Source organism: Saimiri boliviensis, chromosome 10, assembly GCF_048565385.1.
Source record: "Saimiri boliviensis isolate mSaiBol1 chromosome 10, mSaiBol1.pri, whole genome shotgun sequence".
Lineage (NCBI taxonomy): Eukaryota > Metazoa > Chordata > Mammalia > Primates > Cebidae > Saimiri > Saimiri boliviensis.
The window spans coordinates 72,049,800-72,074,403 of NC_133458.1; the positions used below are offsets into that span (position 1 = coordinate 72,049,800).

Below are 24,604 nucleotides of genomic sequence, written 5' to 3' on the forward strand. Positions count from 1 at the left end.
AAAAAAAAAAGCTATACTGTATTGTCCTTTCTGGGCTAAAAACAAATTTATAAAGAGACTTGCTTTGTTTTAAAGAGACAGGGTCTCACTCTGTCACCCAGGCTGGAGTGCAGTGGCATATCCATAGCTCACTGAAGCCTCAAATTTCTAGGCTCAAGTATTCCTTCTGCCCCAGCCTCTCACTGAGATTACAGGTGTCCAGAATCCTGATTTTTTACGTATAATTCAAGTCTCCTTACAAATGTATCCTTTTTTTTCCTCCCCACAAAATTATTCCTGCTTTTAATCATTTTCTTTTGGAGTCTTTATTCCTCCTTTACTTAAATTATTACTTAATTTCAAGCATCTGCTGAAGACTATATAACATATATCGGATGCAGGACACCTTTCATATAGGTTACCTCACTGAATCGTTACAACTTTAAAATAGATTTTATTATAAAAATGTTCAGGCCAGGCGCAGTGGCTCATGCCTGTAATCTTAGCACTTTGGGAGGCTAAGGTGGGCAGATGACCTGATGATAGGAGTTTGAAACCAGCCTGATCAACATGGTGAAATCCTGTCTCTACTAAAAATACAAAATTAGCTGGGTTTAGTGGTGCATGCCTGTAATCCCAGCTACTCAGGAGCCAGAGGCAGGAGAATCACTTGAACCCGGGAGGTAGAGGTTGCAGTGAGCCAAGATCGTGCCATTGCACTCCAGCCTGGGCAACAAGACTGAAATTCTGTCTAATAAAGAAAGAAAGAAAGAAAAAGAAAACTTTCAAATATATACAAAGTAGAGAGAACAGTATAATAAACCCACTATTCCCTTTCCCAGTTTCAAAAGTTATCATCATACTGCCTACTTATTTTCCTCACCCGACCAAAATTAGATTATTTAAAAGCAAATCTCAGACATGGTAATCTCAGAGCTATTCGGTGTATATCTCTAAAACATAGCCTCTATATTTCCCATAAGGAGAATATTATCAGCCTAAACATCAATTAATAACAACTCCTTAATATCAAATATCCTGCCCATGTTCAAAGTCCTTGACGTCTCAATTAGTTTTGATAGTAACACACTGTGATGAGGTAAGGGAGGCTCACAGATTTAATAACTTTCTACACCATATTCGTATACACCAAATTTCTCATTTGACACTTTGGTCCTCTTTCTGTACAACTCAAGTGCCGTTTCATAATGTTTAGAAAAACATACCTATACATATATATATATTATGTGTGTGTGTACATATATATACACACACAGACACATACATGTAAAATCTTACAAAAGTGACATTTTCTTTTTTGAGTACTTCAATTTCATCTGAATAACATAAAGGCGTTTCAGTGTCTGGAAGCTGAGACAGACTTTTATTAATCATTCACTGCCGAGTATCACAAAATATGTAGAAATATAAGATGCCACGTATAAGACACCAACTTCTATGGTGTCTGTGGCATTCTAGCATCTACTGTTATCCATACTGGAGCCTCCTCCCAGAATACTGCAGTCATGATAAAGTGATGAAAATGATGATAACAACAACAATAGGCTTCTACCAGGGAGAGACAGGATAGTCCCACGGATGAGTGAAGAATTACTGAGATGCCTACAACAAGCTTTAAACTTTTTAGGAGAAAACTGTACAGGTCAATCCTGGAAAAGTAAATGGGCTGCAAAACTCAATACCTCAGCAACTGCTTTTATTTGCATACCTTACACCATGTGAGATAAAAGAAATTAAAATATAGCCGGGCGCGGTGGCTCAAGCCTGTAATCCCAGCACTTTGGGAGGCCGAGGCGGGTGGATCACGAGGTCAAGAGATCGAGACCATCCTGGTCAACGTGGTGAAACCCCGTCTCTACTAAAAATACAAAAAAAATTAGCTGGGCATGGTGGCACATGCCTGTAATTCCAGCTACTCAGGAGGCTGAGACAGGAGAATTGCCTGAACCCAGGAGGCGGAGGTTGCGGTAAGCCGAGATCGCACCATTGCACTCCAGCCTGGGTAACAAGAGCGAAGAGCGAAACTCCGTCTCAAAAAAAAAAAAAAGAAAAAAAGAAATTAAAATATAAACCATGTTGTCATCACAATCATCTACGAGTTAGTTTCCTAAACATTTTTAAAAAGCAGATGTATTTATAAGGCTCTCCCCTCTTAAGACACGTTGGGATTTTGTTGTTTGTTTTACCAGACTGAGTCTTGCTCTGTCATCCAGGCTGGAATGCAGTGGCACGATCTTGGTTCACTGCAAACTCCACCTCGCAGGTTCAAGTGATTCTCCCACCTCAGCCGCCCAAGTAGCTGGGATTATAGGCATGCACCACCACACCTGGCTAATTTTTGTATTTTTGGTAGAGATGGGGTTTCACCACGTTGGCCAGGCTCGTCTCAAACTCCTGACCTCAGGTGATCTGCCAGTCTCAGCCTCCCAAAGAGCTGGTATTACAGGTGTGAGCCAGTGTGCCCAGCTGACACCTTGGGATTTTTAAAAAACATAACAATGAAATAAAGAGCTATTTGAAAATAATCATTAAAAGTTATAGAACACAAATCAAATAAGAAACAAAATAGATTTCTTTATACTGACCTTTAAAAATATTGTTCTAAGCTCAGCTGGATCTGCTCTCTTGGTTAAAGCCACCTATAAATAAACATAAAAATGTTTATGTTATTACAACAAAGCTGAGAAACCAAGCTAGCAGACTAAATGAAAATAAATCCCAGGTTAGAAATCAGTGCATTTCATTTCTGTACTTAAATACCATGTTGCCCCAGTGCATACTATGACCCCTCTGCATTTTAAATCAGCCTCTATATAGCTTCCAAAATGACAAAATTTTATGCAAGGAAACAGTAGTAAAAGTTCTTAATATATAATGTTGATAGTGTATCGTTTCTTAAAAAGAAGGAAGAAAAGTTGAAACATTGCAAACACCTGGCATTTTTTACCTATACTCCAGCATAAACTATGCCCTTTCACAGGAGAATATTAAGTATACAACTATTTGTCAACTATGCAAGAGAAGATATTTCTTTTTTTTTTTTTTTTTTTTTGAGACAGAGTCTCTCTCTGTCGCCCAGGCTGGAGTGCAGTGGTGTGATCTCAGCTCGTTGCAACCTTCGCCTCCCAGGTTCAAGCAATTCTCCTCCCTCAGCCTCCTGAGTAGGTGGGATTGCAGGTATACACTACCACTCCCAGTTAAGTTACGTATTTTTAGTAGAGCCAGGGTTTCACTATGTTGGCCAGACTGGTCTCAAACTCCTGACCTCAAGTGATCTGCCTACCTCAGCTTCCCAAAGTGCTAGGATTACAGGCATGAGCCATCATGCCCAGCCAAGAAATATATATGTGTGTGTGTGTGTGTGTGTGTGTGTGTGTGTGTGTGTATAATATTTGAGACAGAGTCTTGCTCTGTTGCTCAGGCTGGAGTGCAGTGGCACAATCTCAAGCTCACTGCAACCTCACCTTCCAAGTTCAAGTGATTCTCCTGCCTCAGCCTCCCGAGTAGCTGGGATTACAGGTGTGTGGCACCACGCCTGCCTAATTTTTGAATTTTTGGCATCTTGGCCAGGCTGGTTTTGAACTTCTGACCTCATGATCCACCTGTCTCGGCCTCCCAAAGGGCTGGGATTACAGGTGTGAGCCACTGTGCCCAGCCAAGAACATATTTCTTAAAGAAGTCAGTGAACTAGGCAAATCATATTAACTAAAGGGAGTTACTTCTCAGCTTCACCATGAACAGGCCTGTATACTTCACTACCTGGTCATGCCAAAGAACTTCTCCACCTCTCCCCAGCTTTTAATTTAATAAATCAGAAGTCTCCAAAGGTATGATATCGTCCTACATATTTTAGAAATACAAGGGACTGTGGCTACCTTTGAAGAGCAAAAATTGACAGATTAGCTCAGAATGGGTGTTGTGCGTAATTCTCCAGGCCACAAAGTACAAAAACATCACTGGGGAAAAAGCAAGACAAACTTGAACATGGCTTCCCCAGGCCAACACAAAAGAGCCCTTATGTGGAACCAAACAGTGGGCTTATTCAATGTCCCAACACCCAATCCTGCTGGCAAAAACTGTCATGAGACTGAGTTCTCACCAAGCACAGAGTCACCCCATGATACGGCCAGGGAGAGGTTCCTGGAACCACCCATCACTGGAGCATGTCTTTATCCACAGGGAGACTTATGCAAATTGTCCTAAATCCCTTCTGTGTTCTAGCAAAGGCTGTTCTCAGATCTTTGGATAATGAGTTCTCTGTCTCAAGATATGGAACTGCCTGAGCTCCTAGGCTCTCCACTGTCAGGAATAATTTTATTAACTAATCACTACAATGGGAGAAGTAGTCTTTCTGAAACCAGATGGTTGGTCACCTTGTTTCCCAAAGCAAGAATGATAACTCTTCATTTCAGCTGAATACTTGTAACCACCAAGGCTATTTCTATTCATAAGAACTTGTAATCCTTTTTTTGTTTTGTTTTTGAGATGGAATTTCACTCTTGTTGCCCAGGCTGGAGTGCAACGGCATGATCTCAGCTCACTGCAACACTCAGTCTCCCAAGTTAAAGCAATTCTCCTGCTTCAACCTCCCAAGTAGCTGGGATTACAGGCATGCACCACCATGCCTGGCTAATTTTTTATTTTTAGTAGAGACGGGATTTCACCATGTTGGCCTGGCTGGTCTCCAACTCCTGACCTCAGGTGATTCACCCGCCTCAGACTCCCAAAATGCTGGGATTACAGGCATGAGCCACTGTGCTTAGCCATGAATATTTAACCTTTTTAAAAATCCAGAATTAGTAAATGTTCTCTGCTGTTCAATAGAAGAGAAGAAAATGGTCTGCTAGTCAACCTAAGATGAATGACTCTGCTGCGCTAAAAGCGTCAGAGAGGACTCCTTCCTCTCAGGTCTCTCTTCTGAGAAAGGTAGGGTAGGACGAACATAAGAGAAGATTGAACAGCATAAAAATGCCTCCGTCCCCCACTTTAAGAGCAGAAAAATCCCCTTCTTGATGGAAAGAGTTCCACATCTTATGAAAATGCATAAGTAACACTTTTTTCAAAAGCATATGGTACCCTAAGTCCTTAACTGCTTTCCTCTTAAAAGCAAAATAAACTTTCCACAAAATGAAGTATTTTTTGCTGTATCTGAATACCATATCATTTAAAATCTAATTAATTCTTTATGCCATGAACTTTGTAAGATCTTCCCTGGGCAATGCCATTTCAGAGTAAACTCCCCCTACTCTAAATTCACATAGCTCATTTCTGCTTAAGGATCCTGAAATGTATATTCAGTGCTCTACATCAGAACATCTCAGAGGGCCAAAAAAAAACAGTGTTCCCTTTGTAACCCTCTCAAGGTCTAGGGCAGAGAACACAAACCAAAACAAAGTCAGAGAATGACCCAACACTTATAGGGCATGTCACCTAACACATGACTATTATCTCATTGGATTTTCACTGCAAATCAGAGTCAGATAGGATGGATATTCCTCCCCTAATTTTACAGAAGAGAAAACCAAAGCTTAGAAAGCATCAATTATTTCCCCTGAAAAGGCAGATTAAGTGCCAATCTGTACTGACAATTCTAAATGTATTCTGAGCTGAGATCAGATCCCAAATATTCCATTTCTTACTGTAGTACCCTTCCTACTGACCCATATTACAGGCCGCTTCAAAGTGATGATAACTTGCATTAACTGGCAATATAATACAGTCACGCACTGCTTAACAGGGACACATTCCGAAAAATGCATTGTTAGGTGATTTTATCGTGTCACTGTCCTACAATGTACTTACACAAACCTAGATGGTATAGACTACACATACCTAGGCAAATGAGATAGCCTATTGCTCCTAGGCTACAAACCTATACAGCATGTTACTGTACTGAATACTATAGGCAACTGTAAAATAATGTGTATCTAAACATAGGAAAGGTATGGTAAAAATATGGTTTTAAAAAGTAAAAAGCGGGACTCCTATACAGGGTAGCTCCATTATGATTTATGGGACCACCATCATATATGCAGTCCTTCACTGACGAAAACATCCTTATGTGGTACATAATGCTATATAGTACATGCCTAAAAATCAAAAACTCTCCTAATTTCTCCCAACAGTCTGTGGTGTCTATTCAAAGCTGTGATTAAGGACATGATCTTACAGGAATGGTGGCTCATGCCTATAATCTCAGCACTTTGGGAGGCCAAGGTGGGAGGATCACTTGAGCCCAGGAGTTTGAGACCAGCCTGGACAGCATAGAGAGACCCTATCTCCATTTAAAAAAAAAAAAAAGAACATGGCCTTATTGTCAGATCATCCTCAAATAGGGAGCAAGTCTGACCTCATAAACTCACTGGCTATGTGACCTAGAGGCCCTGACCTCTCAGTTTCACTTTCCTCATTTATAAAATGGGAAGTCCCAGACAGCTAGAAGAGTCATATGAGATGATTACATAGAGTGCTTAGCACCAAAGAGGCCATACTGTTAAAGTGCTTAATAAATGGTGTCTTTCACTATTTGTATTATTTATTCAAAAATATTTATGCTCTACCATGTTTACGCCTTAAAAAATATAAATGAAGCCGGGCACGGTGGCTCAAGCCTGTAATCCCAGCACTTTGGGAGGCTGAGGCGGGTGGATCACGAGGTCAAGAGATCGAGACCATCCTGGTCAACACGGTGAAACCCCATCTCTACTAAAAATACAAAAAAATCAGCTGGGCATGGTGGTGCGTGCCTGTAATCCCAGCTACTCAGGAGGCTGAGGCAGGAGAATTGCCTGAACCCAGGAGGCGGAGGTTGCGGTGAGCCGAGATTGCGCCATTGCACTCCAGCCTGAGTAACAAGAGCAAAACTCTGTCTCCAAAAAAAAAAAAAAAAAAAAAAAAAATATATATATATATATATATATATATATATATATATATATATGATAGGTAAACTGGCTCATCATTTAGAGGGAAGAAATTAGCAAAAGAGAAGGTAAAGAAACTCATGGGTCTTCAAACACACTCAATAACCACTAAATAAACATTGTGACCATCCTAACTTATCATCGTCACAGCTATCCTACCCCTAACCCAGAGTTCCAGATACAGCAAATGGCTAATGATCACCACAGGATTTCCCTAAGGCCTGCTGAAATTTGTATCAGGTCCTGGTACATTCTATTTAAGCATAGATAAGTACGGTTCAACAGGGGATGGTTCAGAGAGATTACTACCAGCCTCCTGGGCCTCATCTCTACAGTAATTCCATCTATTATTCACCAGTCAATTCCTCTGTGGCTGTTTGGAATTTCCATTTCTACTGCCACTTCCCATTCCTATCTTCTTGTTTAAGTGTCATTTGCCATCAGCAAAGAATACTTAAATACAACTTCATCGAAGACAATGCAAAGTTACAATGAGATGTACCAGTTTTCTGAAGGCATATTTCAATGAATTCTACCTGGTGGCAAAACCAATACTCAGGAGGTTCTATGAGCTGGAAAAAGGAAGCCACAAAAATGTAGCCACCCTTCTAAAGTCAATTCAGAACAGCTGTTCAGCATGCATACTTTGTATCATATAAGCCTGGAATTATTATACTTAGTTCATTCTTGGACTTTAGAAGCCTGGAATTATTAGACTTAGTTCATTCTTGGGGTTTAGAAGAGTCATCAAACTTTAGATTGTTTCCAGAAGGCTTATTTTCACTGTTACATTTTTTCTCATATATTGATAGCATGTAAATATTTACAGCTACTCTTCTTTTAAATGCCTGATTTTCCCTATTATTATTATTCTGAATTTGCATTTGTTAGATTCCAACATTAAAACAAAATTTTTATATCAAGAATTTTTAATCAAGTAGTTTTATTTTTTCAAACATAGAGAGTAAATCACTAAGAAGAAAAGGGTCCTTTATAGATTACTACGAATTTCTCATGCCCATCCCAGACCCACAGAATCAGAAACTACGTAGGTCCCAGAAATCCCCTAGGGTTTAAGAAACTCTCCAGGTGACCCTGATAGAGTTAAAGTTCAAGAACCACAGTTTTAGATAATGTCCAATTTTAATGTACTGATTATGAGACTTTGGTTCTCAGCCCTAGCTGCATATTCAAGTTCCCTGAAGGATTTTTAGGTTTTATAGAATCCAAACCATCCCAAAGGTTCAATCAAATGAAAATCTCTAGAATGGGTATCTTTAAAACTCCCTCAAGAAACTACAATGTATGAGTGGGCTGAGAACAAATGCATTACAACCTAAGTCCCAACCTCAGCTGCTACGTCACTAACTGTACAACACAGCCCTTCTTCGCCAATACTTCCCCAGTCACCCTCCCAAACCTGAAACATCTGAAAGCCAAGGCAAGCACAGACTTACACTGAAAATTCTACCATCCTAAAGTAATTATTTGCCTTAGATAAGAAATACAAACTCAAAGAGGTAGGTCATCAAAAGCAAGCTTCTGGGTGTGTGTATGGGTAGGTGGGTATAAATAAGCGTGCAGTGACAAGCAGGAAAGGGAGACAGAAAGAGAAACAGTCCTGCATAGTCTTTTGAACCTGAAGAAATAGTGCAGTAGGTGGCCCTGAATCCCAAAGAAAAGTATTCTCGGGTGTAACCTAACCACTTAGAAGCTGGGGCCCATACTCCTCCTTTATCTTCCTATACTAAAGACAGTGGAAGGCTAAAACTACAATTCCTAGACTCTCTTGCTGCTATGCAGCCTATGTGCTGTCAACTAGATGAAACTGAGTGAGATTTGGCAAAGGTTTGGGAGTGGGGGGCCACCTTCTGCTGTTTCTGCCAAGCAAGCACCCTTGCTGGAAGTGTCTAGTTTTCCTGTGTAACCTCCTGCCCTCCCACGTCAGTGGCCACATGATCCTGAAACACTCTCCACTTGGCAGGCAGCGTTCTGACTGCACAGGAGGTCACTGTTGTCTTGGTGGCCTGCTCTGCTTGAGACTCTAGATGTCATTCTTGAGAGCTCAACCTCAAGTCTATTTTTTCACCTTCCCAACAAATTGTCTAAGCCATTTAATATCGTGTAATAAATCTCTCTGCTTAAACCACTAGAGTAGATTCTGTTCTCTGTAAGTGAGCCCTGACTGATACAATCAGTAATTGCAAAAGAAAGTTTGGAATTCTCTAAAACCACACGGTTACCATTAACTTGGGAAGAAGAAAAAGGTATCTCAAATTTAAGAAAATAATTTTTTACTGTAACCACTGAGTCACTCATCCTTCATCCTACAGTTTCCCTAAGTCCTAATAAATGAATAGCAATCATTATGAAAAAAATTACTGAAATATAAATTAGTATAGAGACAAGATGCCATGTTAAGCATTCTTCAAACCACATTTCTATGTAATCAGCTGGCAAAACTTCATTTCACTCAACAGTTGACTTATAAAGTATCAGACACCACAAATGTTAAACCACTGGGTAATTACACCAGCAAATCATTTCAGAGGTGCTAGAGATGTTTATCAGAAGGATTCAGTAGGTTGTGATGTATATTAGATTTAACTCTGCTCTGCTGCAGACAAGCATAAACTATAAAGCCATCATCATTAAAATTCTGATATTAAGAGGCAGAGTATAACAGTTAAGAATGAATGCTGAAGACTAAAGACTATACTTTCAGGGATCATTTCTATAGTTTGTTAATAGAGAAGTTTCTCTGAATGTGTAGAGAAAAGTAATTAAAAAAATAAAATAAATGAATGAATGGTAGTGTTTTAGCTGGGTTCTTTATGCCAAAAGAGCCTGAAACATACTAGTTCTGGATTTTACTATTATTGTTATTAAGCTGACCTCTACCCACTAGATGTGAGTAGCAACCCCTTCCCCCACAAGCTGTGACAACCAAGAAACTATCTCCAGACATTGCTTAAAAAAAAAAAAAAAAAAAAAAATCCCCCTGGGGGCCAAACTACCCATCCCCCAGCTAACAACCACTCCTTAGATGGTGATGCTCTGCTTTCTCATCCATTCAACACAATCACCTATGGGAAGGCTGCAGTGTACCAGGCCCAGCACCAGGACAAAGGAGAAAACACCCAGTAAACCAGAGACCCTGCCCCAAGCAGGGAAAGCTGACTTATCGACAAGTGGTTGGTATAAAATGTATGATGCTACATGCTGTCGTAAGGTAGAGTGGCAGCAGAATTAATACCCTAATTCTGCTAAAGTTGAGGATCACAGAGGTGGTCTTTGGAGCTGGATCATTTATTATTAATTATAGCAATAACAATGACCAGCTAACTTTTATTGGGTCCTTAACTCTATGTCAGGCATTATGCTAATGGCTTTATATCTTATTTCATTTAAATACTGTATCATTAAAACTTTTTAAGGGTAAGAGTGAGTAATGTCCCCATTTTTCAGATAAGAAAGCTGAGGCACAAAAGAGTCTTAAATGAATACTAGTAGATCATGCAGCCAGAAATGACCCCTGAGCTCAGGTTATTTAGACACCAATTATAATACCTGGAGGATATTCTCAGAGTTTATTAAGCAAAAAGGGGGACTTTAAAGCTACCTTTAGGAATCAAGCCACTGGACAACATTGTAACTGAAACCAATTTAAAATAAAGTCTTTTTAATTTGGCATTATGATTCAGAAGTGCCCATGGTTCAGTAGAAGGCAGACCTGCCTAGTGCAGCATATTATTCTCCAGTATTTTATTCTGAACTCAGGCTCAATTTTTTTAAGCATCAAGGTTACAGTATAATTAGGAACCAGCTGCAACTGTAATTACCACGCCCAATATAATTTGTTACATATTAGCAAGTGTCAAATTACTACTACTCCTTAAATGAATAAAAACTGATTGTGCTGTTCTGAAGACCGTGATGTATGTTCCTGATGGGAAACAAAGGAATACAAAAAGCATATGACATATTTATAAAGTGCTGAAAGGCTCTACTTCGGAGATCACAAGTTGCTGAAGCCCAGACAATGCCATAAAAAGTTAAACACTTCTGAGAGAGAAGAGCAAACTTAATAAATAAAGAGGAAGAGAAAGTCAACAATGAAAGGACAATAAAGAAGTTGTTTCCACTAAATAATGCATTACCTGTCCAAAATTCTGCTATATATCAACCTCATCTAACTCAAGTATAGTCAAGAACCAGAAGGAAGCAGATAGGAAAAAGAAAGGAGCCCTCTGCACAGCGGGGGACTCATCTCAAAAACAACACAACATCACACTTGAGTGGGCCCTCCTGGCCCCTCTCACATAGCCCATGACTTTTGACATGACTCTAATACTTTGCAAACATTAGCTCATTGATACTCTCAACAGCCCCGAGGTGCAGACATAGTTATGCCCATTTTCCAGATGAGGAAACTGAGGCACAGAAAGTTTGAGTAACTTGCCCAGGTCGCAGTTAGCAAGTAGCAGAGCCCTAATTTGATTGCAAATCCTTGTCACATAATGATTTCGGCCATTATGTGACACTGTCTTTCAGAGGAAAAGAGAGCACAGGATTGAGTGGGCAAAAGAATCCAGAGACCAAAAGAAAATGAAGACACAGTCTGATTTCTGAGCATCCCTGGGTCTGACCTACAGGGCCAGGGCAGGGAGCTTCCCATTTCAGACACAGTTGTGGTTATGACAGCCCAGTGCTTCTGGCCCTCCTTGCTGTTCCCGGTTCTCCTTCTTTCTCCCAACCTTCTCACTGCTGCTGCTGGGTGTGGTACTCAACACAGAAAAGAAAGCCTTGGGCCTGTGTGGCAAGACTTCTGACCTCTTGGGCAACAGCTGGATGGAGACTGATTGCCTTTGAGCCTCAGCTCTCTTCTCTTGTTCTCCTAGGGTGGGAGTACAGCAGCCAAATGTTGAGCTTAGTCCCATCCACTTCCATCTTCTCCTCTGTGCCCTTTGTCCCCCTGTATTTTATTCTTTTTGCCCTGTGGTACTTCTCAGTGCCCCATCATCTTTACCCTCCAGGACTCAGAGATCATGCAGCAGAAGGCGAACAAGAAGAGGGAAAAACCCAAGTAGCTCTGTAGCTTCACACCAGTCCCTCTTGCCCTTCACTTGTGTGCCTGGAGCCAGGCCCACCACACTCGAGCTTCCTCCTGTAATGACCATAGGTCCCAGCACCGATGGCTTCCCTTTGCCATGAGTCTGCAGCGGGTCCCTTTGGTGCTTCCTTCCCCTCAGGTAGCCTCTCTCCTTCTGGGCCACTCCTGGGGGTGAGGGGGTTAGCTCTTCCCAGTGTTCTTCATTCTTGTGGGGCTTACCCTAAAGTATTAACAGTAGCTTTGTAATTAAAAAAAAAAAATTAAGACACATCAACCAATTGTAATGCATGCACCTTATTTACATGACCAACAAGTATTTTAAAAATTTTAAGACAATATGGAAAATGTGTACAATGTGTAGAGAATACATACTTGAAGATATTGAAGAATTACTATAATTTTTTGAGGTATAATAATGACATTGTGATAGTGCTTTGAAGAAATCTTGTTTAGAGATACATACAATATTTACAGATACAATGATATGATGGCTGAGTTTGCTTTGAAAAGCATGTGGGGATAAATTAGCCAGGCACAGTGGCATATGCCTGTAGTCCCAACTACTCAGGAGGCTGAGGTGAGAGGACTGTTTGAGCCCAGGAGGTTGAGATTGCAGTGAGCCATATTCACACCACTGCACTCCAGCCTGGATGACAGAGCAAGATCTCATCTCGAAAAAATTTTTTTAATTAAAAAAAAAAAAAAAAGTAGGGATGGAAGGAGGAGAGAAGCATGGTATAAATGAAACAATATTGGCCATAAGCTGATAATTACTACTGGCTAGAAAGGGAGATGAAGGTTCATTATACTATTCCAGTTTTGTACTTTTTGGGAAATATCCGTAGTTAGAAGTTTAAAAATGTGCTGCTCTTTCAAGGACTAAGTCAAATGCCTTTTTCTCCAGGATTCTCCCACCAGATTCCCCTCATAGAATGTTTCCTGTTTTATGAACTTTGCAATGGAACAGTTAAATCTGACTCCACTGTTAACCAGCAGCATGACCTCTTGTTTTCTCATCTGCTAAGAGAATAGGGACTGAATGAAAACAGCACTACTTGAGATAATCTAGCAGCGCCTTGCTTCCCAGTTACTCTTCATATGCGGAGCAGCCTAGCTGACTGAGGCAGCAGCAGACAGCTAAGCCCTGCAGGGAGGTGATCTTGGCTTTCTGAACTAATCAGATTTCCTCTGAAGACTGAACCAGCAGATTCAGGCTGAATTAGCAGCAGGTCTCTCTGGCTGATGATGTGGCACTAGTGAAGGGTCATGAACTCCTGGGGTTGAAAAACAAAAGTTAAACTGGCTCCCTACCTTTCATCTTATACCAAAAGAACTGAATCTGAATCAGAGTTAATATTTAAAAGGAGAGAATGAGAATTATAAAAAGTACTAGAAGAATGCAGAGGTGGTTTCTTATTTAATATTACGTAGGGAAGCTGATTTCAAACACAACAAACTCAGAAGCCATATAATCCAGAAGCCATGAAGAAAAAAATAATAAATATTTGACGTAACAATTTAAAAAGTGAACATAAATCAGTTAAATAACAACTGAGAAGAACGACAACAAAAAATTTGCAATAGATAGGACAAAGGGGCAATGTTCTTAAAGCGCTCTTAGAACAAATCAATGTGAAAAAGCAAATAAATCAATAGAAAACTGGGCAAAGGTCAAGACTCGGCTCTTCTCAAGTTGTTGTTGGACACCACAAATGGAGTAACTGAAATCTCCATGAACCACCATAAAAAGAGAATCTGGGGCTGAGCTTTCACTTCTGGAACTGAGCTGGAAGGCAATGGTGGCATCCTCAAACTCAGAATCAACATTGACCTGCAATAAAATGAGTGTGTGAATTCTCAGAAGCAAATGAAATTCCTTGCCAGTGGGCACAGCAAAGTCAAAGAAGAGACAGGATATCACCAGTCTTGTCTTTCAAGCCACTTGGTGACCCAGGGTACTACTGGTACTAGCTGAGCTGAAACATCAGCAATGGAACACATTGTTTGGACCTGCTGGGAATTTTGCCCTCTAATATACCTGGCCTTTTCTAATCAAAAGGGAGAGTGTTTCTCTAGGCGCCTCCTTTCAAAGCAGGCTTTCTGTAGTCGTAGAGATTTATCTACCTTGGGACAGCACAATCCCTGCCAAGGTCTGTTCTGATGTTATGATTTTCCATCATGTGCTCACCTGGAGATTACCCATGCACAGCTCCTCAAGTATTTCCAAATTATCATCACATATTTTGTTGGGGGATGGAGGGGATTGAACAAGTGGCTTATTAGAAAAAGGTTTACACCAAACCATATACATGCAGCAGAAAATCTCCTTCTCTCTTTACTTTGCCATGTGTTGGCATGCCAAGTAAATAGACAATTCAAACAGCAGTGTCTGAATGCTATGCAACAGTTATTCTGAGGCATATCTGTGTCCAGAGAATATCCTTGTCCTCAAGAATTTAAAATCTTGGAGGAAACATAAAACAAATCAGCAGCAAAGATCATTCCCCTTCAGAACCTTGACATCATTATCTCACCCAAGACATTTTAAAATGATTCAATAACTCTTATGGGCTGAACTGTGTCTGCTACATCTAATTCATATGTTGAAGTCCCAACTCTAGACCCTCAGAAGATGACTGGCCATATATGAAGACAGGGTCTTTAAAGAGGGTATTAAGTTAAAATGAGATGATGGAGACCCTAATCCAGTAAGACTGATGTCCTTATATGAAGAGGAAATTAGGATATAGACACAGAGGGAACTACACGAAGACAACCATCTACAAGCCAAGGAGAGGAGGCCTCAGGAGAAATCAACCTTGCTGGGGTCTCAATCTCAGACTTTAAACTTCCAGAACTGTGAAAACATCAATTCTGCTGTTTAAGCCGTGCAGTCTGTGGTACTTTGTTATGGAAGCCCTAGCAAACTAATACAATTTCATTTAATATGCAGTTCTCATATTATAGCTGCTCCAATTCTTTTCTTTTCTTGTTTGTAACCCAGGCTCAAGCATTGCATTTGGTCCTCAGGACTTCTGGGGAGTCTCCTTTCCTCCAGCCTTCTTCATTCATGACAATGACATTTTTTGAAGTCAGCCCAGAGTTCTTGCAGCATGTCCTATTTTCTGGATTTATCTGATTGTTTCCTCATGATTAGATTCAGATTAAATATTTTTAGCAACAACTCTTTTAGGTTCACGTGGTATACTTCCCATTGCATAATATCAGTCAGTACGTAATGCTAGTTTATCCCATTTCTTGATGATCATTTGGTTGAAGCAGATCTCTCCATTCTAAAGGTACTTTTGTCCCTTTGTAAACAGCAAGTAATTTACTAGGAGATGCATTGAGGCAATGAGAATGCCAACAGTCTTATACTGAAAGGCTTCAGCATCCAATGACAATCTATACCTGAATCAATTATTACTTGTAGGTGGCAAAGTCATTTTTTTCCTTTTTCTAATTCTAGCATTGCTTCTACCTTGATTAGCTAGCATTCTTCAGTAAAGAAAGCTTTACCAATCTACTCTCCATCTCACTTTGGCTCCTTTTAGGGAGCAATAATTATCACTCACTATGTTGTGATGGATTTTTTAATTCTTGCATTACAATCTACTTCCAACTGATTTGTCTTCATTGTGGTAAAATATACATGCCATAAAGTTTATCATTTCAATCATTTTTAAGTATACAATTCAGTGGCATTAAGTACGTTCACAATGTACTTTGCGGGCAGTCTGCTTTGTATGAGCCATGGTATAGAGACCTCCTTACTTACCCCCCTTCTCCTTTGGCTGGAGCTGGGCGAGGGAGAGGTGGCGCTGGCGTTGGAGAGCGATGGCAGCGCCTAATTAATATTCGACTGAATTTTAACTGCCATTATTTTTTATAACAATTATGATATACACTCATATATATATATAATATACATATACATAACTAATATACATATACACACATAATTGTGTGTATTTAAAGAATGAAAATCACTTTTAACACCAGGAAGGGCAAATGTCAATATTTGAACTTAGCTAATTAAAACCATTATGCAAAAAGCTAGGAGACTTAAGATGACAACATCTGAACCCACTGACCAAAATGTAACATCATACGAAACAACCAAGAATTAGGTGTCTCCTCATGTGAGTACCTAGTACCAAGTACCCAGCAATCTGATGGGAAGTACTCAGCACCATCTAGGAAGTATTTGATCTAAAACGTAAGAAGACTCTGACTTGATCAAATGTTTAGATCAAACTGTCACTTGCAGGAAATACTGAGGCCAAGGAACACCACAAAGATGTAATCTGCAAAGTTCAAATTGTGGGAAATTACAGAAAAGATGACCCAATTCCCTCACCAAATAAACTGCAAGGAAATGAACAAAAAGGGGGCAGGAAAACCTATAGATTAACAGGATCTAAAAGACTTATCAACCAGCCATCTGTGGACCATATCTGAATATTGATTAGAACAAACAACTATAAAAACTGTAGTCTTAGGACATGGGTTTTAGCATTCTACAGGGGCATTGAGAAATGGGAAAACAGAACCACAGCCTCTTCTGAAAACTGAATAGAAGAACTCAAGCAGAAATAAATAAATAAGTGTGTGTGTGTGTGTGTGTGTGTGTGTGTGTATCCGCCCACCAATATTGGGAAATGAAAGAAGTATTTCTTTCTGATAAAGGCTAAAGAAAAAAAAAATGTCTCTCTCTGACTGAGCTCTATGTTAAACAGATAAATAAACAGGCTCTCTTTTATCCTGCTACCTTGTTGCCATAGCTTTATGGCAAGAAATATGAACAGAGGTTGATATGTCCCATTCACAAACTGCTAAGAAGAATATGAAAATTGAATGAGTATGAGGTAATACTGGGAGAGTATTAAAAGTATTGAAAATACAGCCAAGACCAAGGAGATTTTTGCTGCCTAAAGAGTTTAAATTTTATTCTGCAGGCAACAGAAGCCACACTACATAGGAAAGTAAATTAAAGAGGACAGTGTAGCAGAGTGGTTATGTGCTTGGGCTCTGGAGCCAGGCTGCCTGTGTAGCTCTCACATTTACAAGCAGTGTGACCTTGGGCAAGTTATGTAATCTTTCTGTGCCTCAAAGAACTTAACTAGACCATACACAGTGGCTCATGCCTATAATCCCAGCACTTTGGGAGGCTGAGATGGGCAGATCACAAGTTCAAGAGTTCAAAACCAGCCTGACCAACATGGTGAAACCCCCATCTCTACTAAAAAAAAAAAAATCAAAAAATTAGCCAGGTGTGGTGGCATACCCCTGTAATCCCAGCTACTCAGTAGGCTGAACCTGGGAGGCAAAGGTTGCAATGAGCCAAGATCGTGCCATTGCACTCCAGCCTCGGTAACAAAGCAAGACTCCATCTCAAAAAAAAAAAAAAAAAAAAGAGAGCTTAATTACTCTGTATAGCTGAGTTTCCCATCTATATCATGAAGGTAAAGAGCACTTGCATGTCATAGGATTGTTATGAATATTACATTAATAGATATAAATTGCTTGGAACAGTGTCTGGCTTTTATAAGTGCTATATAAATGTAAGCTAATGTTATTATTATTATTTGCATAATCTTTTGAGCCTTAGGTTTCTTTACCTGACAAATCAGGTTAACAACACCTTCCCTGCTACCTTGTAAATGATTATAAAGATCAAATAATGAAGCTTCGGTCTTTATATTATCTGGTTATATCAATCCCTAAAGACTTTGAGCTTCTTGAAAACAAATATAGTAGCCCACTTGTTTTTGGAAGCCCAGCACAGTGTAGGTGCTAACACATAGGCGTTGTCACTTACACACTTGAATGCATCTTTTAAAGCTGCTAATATTGTACCCATGAACACAGTACAGCTACTATCATGGCAACAAGAGCCAATCTTAGAAAATTCCTTTGGCAGTCTGGACAGAATGGAGAGGGAGATGCAGGGATGAGATTATAGCAATGGTACAACTACAAAACAATGAGGACCTGAATGTGAATGGAGAAGATAGGACATAGATGCTCTAGGGATGTAGAAGGCTTTCACTTATCTACCTCTTTTCCCACATCCAATTACTGCTGATGATGTCTCTCTTAGAAAACTTTAACTATTAGGAAAGTGAAGCTGCAGGCTGAAGTCAGGAATGACCAAAAAGATGAATACAGTTCTAGAAACTAGTGAGTTCTAGGTCAGCAGAGTTTGAAATATCTTTGAGACATACAAGTGGGTTTTGCAGCTAAAAATGGCAGGGCTAGAGCTTGAGAGAGCCACCCAGGCTAAGCAGCAACACAGCGCCAATCCCCATTAAGGGGGCAGGTAGTGTAGCAGGAGCTGGAAGGAAGAGAGGATCTCAGGCACAGCCTTGGGGGACACAAACCTTCCAGGTGTCCAGGTGGAACGAAGAGAAGGCCACAAAGCGCAGTACTATTCACAACAGCAAAGACAGGGAACCAACCTAGGTGCCCATCAATGGTGAATTGCATAAAGAAAACGTGGTATATATCCACTATGGAATACCTTGCAGACATAAAAAAGAACAAAATCAAGTCCTTTGAAACAATATGGATGTGGCTGGAGGCCATGACCCTAAGTGAATTAATTCAGGAACAGAAAACCAAATACCACATGTTCTCATTTATAAGTGTGAGCTAAACAATAGGTACTCAAGGACACAAACATGGCAACAACAGACACTGGGGACTATTTGGGGGGATGGAGGAAGGGGGATAAGGGTTGAAAAACTAACTATTGGGTGCTATGCTCAGTACCTGGGTTATGGGGTCAACTGGAACATAAGCCTCAGCATCAATATACCCAGGCAACAAATCTGCACATGTACCTCCTGAATCTAAAATGAAAGTTGAAATTATTTTTTAAATGTAAATTTTTTAAAAAAGAAAGATTCTTGGTTAGATTCAGAAAAAGTGAAAGATTTCTGGATTTTAGCTAAAGTAATGCTTCTCAAAAGGTGCAGAATTCGTGCTGGACCTAAATATACCTGACCTGTACAGGGAAGAGAAAAACACTGCCTTTTTGGCCAAAATTCCTAATTGCTAAATTAGTACATTCTGTTTTGAAGACTAGGGTAAAGTGCACTATCATTCTATATGCATTTGTCATGCTGCTAAACCCTAAAATAAAAACATATTTTTGCTGGTTAAAAGAAGAAGAAAGGAGGAGGAGGAGGAAAGAAGAAAGAAGAAGCAGAAACAGCAGCAGCAGCAGCAGCAGCAGCAGCAGCAGCAACAGCAGCCGCCGCCGCCACCACCACCTACAAAGGAGAATAAAGGGTTAATATGAGGCTAGAGGCCAATGAAGAAAGGGGACATCATGAAAGCAGATGATGAGAAAGGAAGGGTGGGACACAGGGTCACCCGAGCCCAGAGGACAAGCCAACAGGTTTAGAATTGAGATTACTGGTCACTTTTAGGAGAAGGGCATTTCATTTAGTTCATTTCCACTCAATTAGAGGTCTGTCTGGTTAAATAGGCCATGAAAACAGGGTTTGCTCAGTTGTTGTTAAATACTTTACAAGGAAACTGTATTACTACACAAAGGCATATCCCCCTCCTTACCCCAAAGCAGAATCAACAGGTCTCAGCTTTACCCCAAAGCAGAACCAACACAAGTCTCAGCGTCACACATTCCTCTGTTCCAAGATCCACCCTAAGGCAAACCCGTAGAGTCTTATGAGGAAACCTGTTGTTGCTTATCAAGCAGCAAATGGCAGAGAATTGAAAGCGCTCAGCAGGAATGCCATAGCAGATAATCCTCATAGAGAGTGGAGAACAAAGGGAGGAATGGTTTCCTCTAAGAATTCATCAAAAACAGAGACTGGTCATTGGACTAAATGTCTAAGAGGCCAAAGCACCCAGGAGTCAGAGCTCCTCTGACAATCTTCTAGAAGAACTCAGTATCCAAAAAAAGACCTGCTCCCTGACTTTTTTACACTACACATCACCTTTCAACTCTCCCCATACCTTCCCAACTCTGTTTGCTCTAAAGCCTAAGCTGACCTAAGTGACCTAAACACTGGCACCACATGGCCCTGGATGAGGTTAGCCCAGGAGAGGGCTCTGAGACCAGGTTTACTCTTTGTAATACTTCCCTTCTCCAGCACCTTCTCTGATCACAAAAAAAACCACTGAGACTCTGCAGGAGACAAATGGAGTTTTCAATCAATATTGGGAATAAAACCTATATTCTAAAATTATCACAAAACTGTTTAAATTGTATAAGCACCCAGGAGATACCAGGCAGGACTGAAACAAAACTGTCAAGAAAGAAGAGAATTTGGAGAAACCTGTACATACCCTTCCTTGAACTGATACCCCAGGGACTTTAACTTAATCTCACTGCATTCCTTTCTTATTCCAAGAAGGAGCCAGCAGAAGGTCTCCTGAAGGACGTGCACTAAAATGACAGTGGTTGTCAAGCTTTTAAAATTCCTGAGGCTCAGGCCACACTCATGTCCAATTCAGTCATGATCTCTGGAGTGAAACCCGGGCATCAGCAATTTTAATACCAGTCCAGAAAACTTCAATGCACAGGAACCACTGGCCTAGAGCAGTGCTAAAAGCAAAGGCATTCCAGGGAATTTGGACCAATTACAAATGTTTCTAGGACTCCATTTCCAGGACTCTCCTGGTAAAGGGTGACATGACTGAGGAGGGAAAGAGTAAAAATCACTGCGTTAACAAAAATTCCAAGGCCAGCCAGCTCCAACAAGTTAAGAACCCCTAAAACCCAAACAGTGGAACCACAGAAACTTCTTGTTTTAATCATCATCATCATGGTAGCATAAAAACAACTCGAACCTTCTTTCCTCCATTCCTAGCACAAAAACTGATTTGCTTTATTATATCACCAAATACCTAGTAGAGGTAAAAACCATAGGGAAGAAAAAAATCTGCCATTTGAAGAATATCTTTAATAAGGTCAATATATTTTATCCTGAATGACAAATCAGGATAAGTGACGATGATTAGGTATGGTGATTTAGCAGAACACAGAAAAGCAAGAAAATGTGTCATACTTATACCAAATTAAGGATGTTGAGTTATGTTACTAATGTATGCAACTTTAATTTTGTTTAACTCTATCTGCCAAATTAAACTTTATTCCCTATAACTTAAAGTGTGTGTGTGTGTGTGTGTGTGTGTGTGTGTGTGTGTACATACAAAATAGATTAGGTACAGCTAATTCTACCATTTTGGCTACAATGAAATTGATTTTGACATAAATGGAATGTTGAAAAAAAAAAAAACCTTTGAAAGAGGATTTCATGATAGATGAAAAACGTGGAAAACATGGAGGCTAAATATATAGCCCAAAGCCTGGGCAACATAGTGAGACCTCCATCTCTACAAAAAAAAAAAAAAAGAAAAAAAAAATTAATCAGTTGGGTGTGGTATGTGTGCCTGAGGTTCCAGCTGCTATTAAGGAGACTGAGGTGAGAGGATCTCTTGAGTCCAGGAAGTCGAGGCTACAGTGAGCAATAATCACACCACTGCATTCTCATCTGGGTGAGAGAGTGAGACACTGTCTCAAATATATATATATTATAGTCCAAGTCCTAAGTAATGGAAACTGGATTAAAGTTTCTACAAAGGTATAAGACAGTGGTGACAGTTACACAACTCTGTGCATATACTGAAAACCAATAAATCACATGCTTTAAATGGGTAAATTTTATGTCATCTGAATTATATCTCAATAAAGCAATTAAATAAAAGATATATGACAATTCCTATCCTGCAGGAATCTGAGATCTGGCTGGAGAAATGAGAAATACACTTAATAAACACTGAAATGAAGCAAATACAGAGTGACAAAGATGTTCTAAGATAAGAACTATCGTACTGGGATGACCAGGAAACATACACATCCATAACCGATGGCATGTGAACTCTCACTCATATACCTCAGCAAATGGAACTCTTTTTAAGGCCTGGAAAGCAGCGCAGGGGTTAAGAGCAGAGACTCTGAAGACATTGGCAAAGTTCCAGTCAAGGCTGTAGCACTTACTTCCTGTACAAGCGTGAGAAATTACCTAACCTCTCCTAACTCAGTTTTCTCACCTGTAAGTTGAGGTCAAGAAGAGAAAGCACCTACTTCTTGGTATTATGAAAATTAATTGAGTCATTATTTGTAAGGCACTTGGAAAAGTATCTGGCATACAATAAGCACTGGGTAAGGCAGTTCTCAAATAAAAGTCTGGTTTACACTGAGACACCTAGCTTGCCCTCCTAAGTCATCTCCATTCCTCTCCCATAAACTTTACTCTCCGCCATGTTAAACTACCAGGAAGACATGGTGGATAGGGTAAGACCACAGCTCCTGGAGCCAGACTGGCAGGATTTGAACTCTAGCTCCATAATTTCCTAATTATCAGGTGTGTGTGTGTGTGACAGAGTCTTGCTCTGTGGCCCAGGCTGGAGTACAATGGCGCAATGTTGGCTCACTCCAACCTCTGCCTCCTGAGTTCAATCAAATTCCCCTGCCTCAGCCTCCAGAGTAGCTAAGATTACAAGCATGTGCTACCACACCCAGCTAATTGTCTTTTATTTTTAGTACGGACGGGGTTTCAGCACATTGGCCAGGCTAGTCTTGAACTCCTAACCTCATGTGATCTACCCATCTCCGCCTAGCAAGTGCTGGGATTACAGGTGTGAACCATCACGTTAGGCACTAATTATCAGATCCTGAGCCACTAAAATCACGTCTTGGTAACTGAGAGCCTTCATCTATATAAAAGGATGATAGTAACTAACTCAGGCTAAGGCATTAACTGAATCAACAACGAAACACATTTATAACTGAATTTGGTATCCAGTAAGCACTCAGTAAGTGTCAGCTGCTTTTAGCTTTTATTACCTGCTATTACCTAAATGTAGCATGTGCTCGCACCTCCCTACCCTTCATTTGCTTCCAACCACTGGATTGGATCTTTCTTCTTCCCCATTTATTCCTTCTGAAATACTAGCAACATATGCAACACTGGAAAGAGCACAATACACAATAAATGAATCAATGATCACAGCAACAACTCATCCAAGAATGGAAAGTCAATATTAAGTGTACTAGTCCCACAGACTAAATTTTCATTATTATTAATGATTTTAATGTGTCCCAAAATTTCCGTATTTTAATTCTAGGCTAATTTCACCCAAATTATTGGATTGTGTTCAGTTTTACCCTAGAACTTACCTCAGGTTTGAACTCAAGGGAGCATATTCTAACTTTTAGTAGGTTCATATAGTTTAGTTACATCATTCTTAATAAATAAATTTCACTAATGACGAAGAAGAAAGCTCCCCTTTAACTAAAAAAAAGGCAGAAGAGAATAAAAGTGTGACCCCTCAATTACCTCCTTTCAAAAATTGTTTTTTTGGCTGGGCTCAGTGGCTCACATCTGTAATTCCAGCATTTTGGGAGGCTGAGGCAGGTGGATCATGATGTCAAGAGATTGAGACCATCCTGGCCAACATGGTGAAATCCTGTCTCTACTAAAAACACAAATATTATCTGGGCATGGTGGCGCAAGCCTGTTCCCAGCTACTCAGGAGGCAGAGGCAGAAGAATTGCTTGAACTCAGGAGGCAGAGGTTGCAGTGAGCCAAAATTGCCCCATTGCCCTCCAGCCTGGCGACAAAGCAGGATTCCATCTCAAAAAAAAAAAAAAAAATTGTTGTTGTTTTTTTTTTAAATGGAGCTATAGGTTTTGTGAAATGTTTAAAAGAAATACTCAAACAACCCAAATGGTACAGGCAGATCTAACAAGGGAACTCATAAGGAATATTTCTACAAAAGTAGGCAGCAAGAGAATTGACACTTTTTGAGTTAATCTCAGAATACTAAGTTTTAGATTAATGTTCATTCACCAAAAAAATAAAAAAAAATCTTGAGCCATTAACTAGTAATCACCATGGCAGAATTCAAAATAAATACAGCCAAAGACTAGATTCTCAGTCTCCCCATTAAAACTATTTAAAGGAAGGCCATAAATAATTAGTTGCATTTAAATAAGTATATGGACCAAAGAAAGAAAGAGGAGATCAGGAAACTAGTTGCTAGTTGTGGCTACATCTATCCAGAAAATATCAAATCTGTTTAAATATTCAATTTGTCACTGTGAATGTAATGAGTGTTGGAATTCTCCTACAATTGCTGAGTCCCAGAGTCTCAGCCCAATTTCCTAAAACTTCATTGAGGTGAAGTCCTCTCCTATCCAGGCTCCTCAACTTTTAAGAGGGAATGTGAACCCTACCCCTATGGCTTTATGTTCAGCTGGCAACATGGAATAGTTATGCTCCAGGGAAAAAGCAAGGAGCATAGCCTTTAACTCAGGCTGCCTGGTGCCAACAGAATCAGCCAATAAAGGTGATGACCAAAGGCAGCTCAAAGAAGCTGCTGGTCTAACTTATTCTTGGAATAAGACCAGCAGCTTCTTTGAGGGATCTTTTAAGGCCACATTTACTGCATTGCCATTGAGTTATAATGAGCGACATGATAAGAAATCGCATTTTGTAACCCACAGATACATGTCTATGGTGATCAGGTA

General features: G+C 40.0%; 1 protein-coding gene and 1 pseudogene across 2 annotated transcripts in view; one reads left to right on the forward strand and one right to left on the reverse strand.

Annotated features, from left to right (window-relative positions):
* SLC25A13 (solute carrier family 25 member 13) overlaps nt 1–24,604 on the reverse strand; it is a 203,157-nt gene that overhangs the window by 175,960 nt on the left and 2,593 nt on the right. For both annotated transcript variants that reach the window (XM_010345554.3, XM_010345546.3), the window contains exon 2: nt 2,586–2,639. Coding sequence is in view for 1 of the 2 variants with exons in the window: in XM_010345546.3 (XP_010343848.1) it covers nt 2,586–2,639 (54 nt within the window). In the remaining variant the exon portion in view is untranslated. The remainder of the gene's footprint in view (nt 1–2,585; nt 2,640–24,604) is intronic.
* LOC120365544 (small nucleolar RNA U3) lies at nt 9,633–9,710 on the forward strand (annotated as a pseudogene).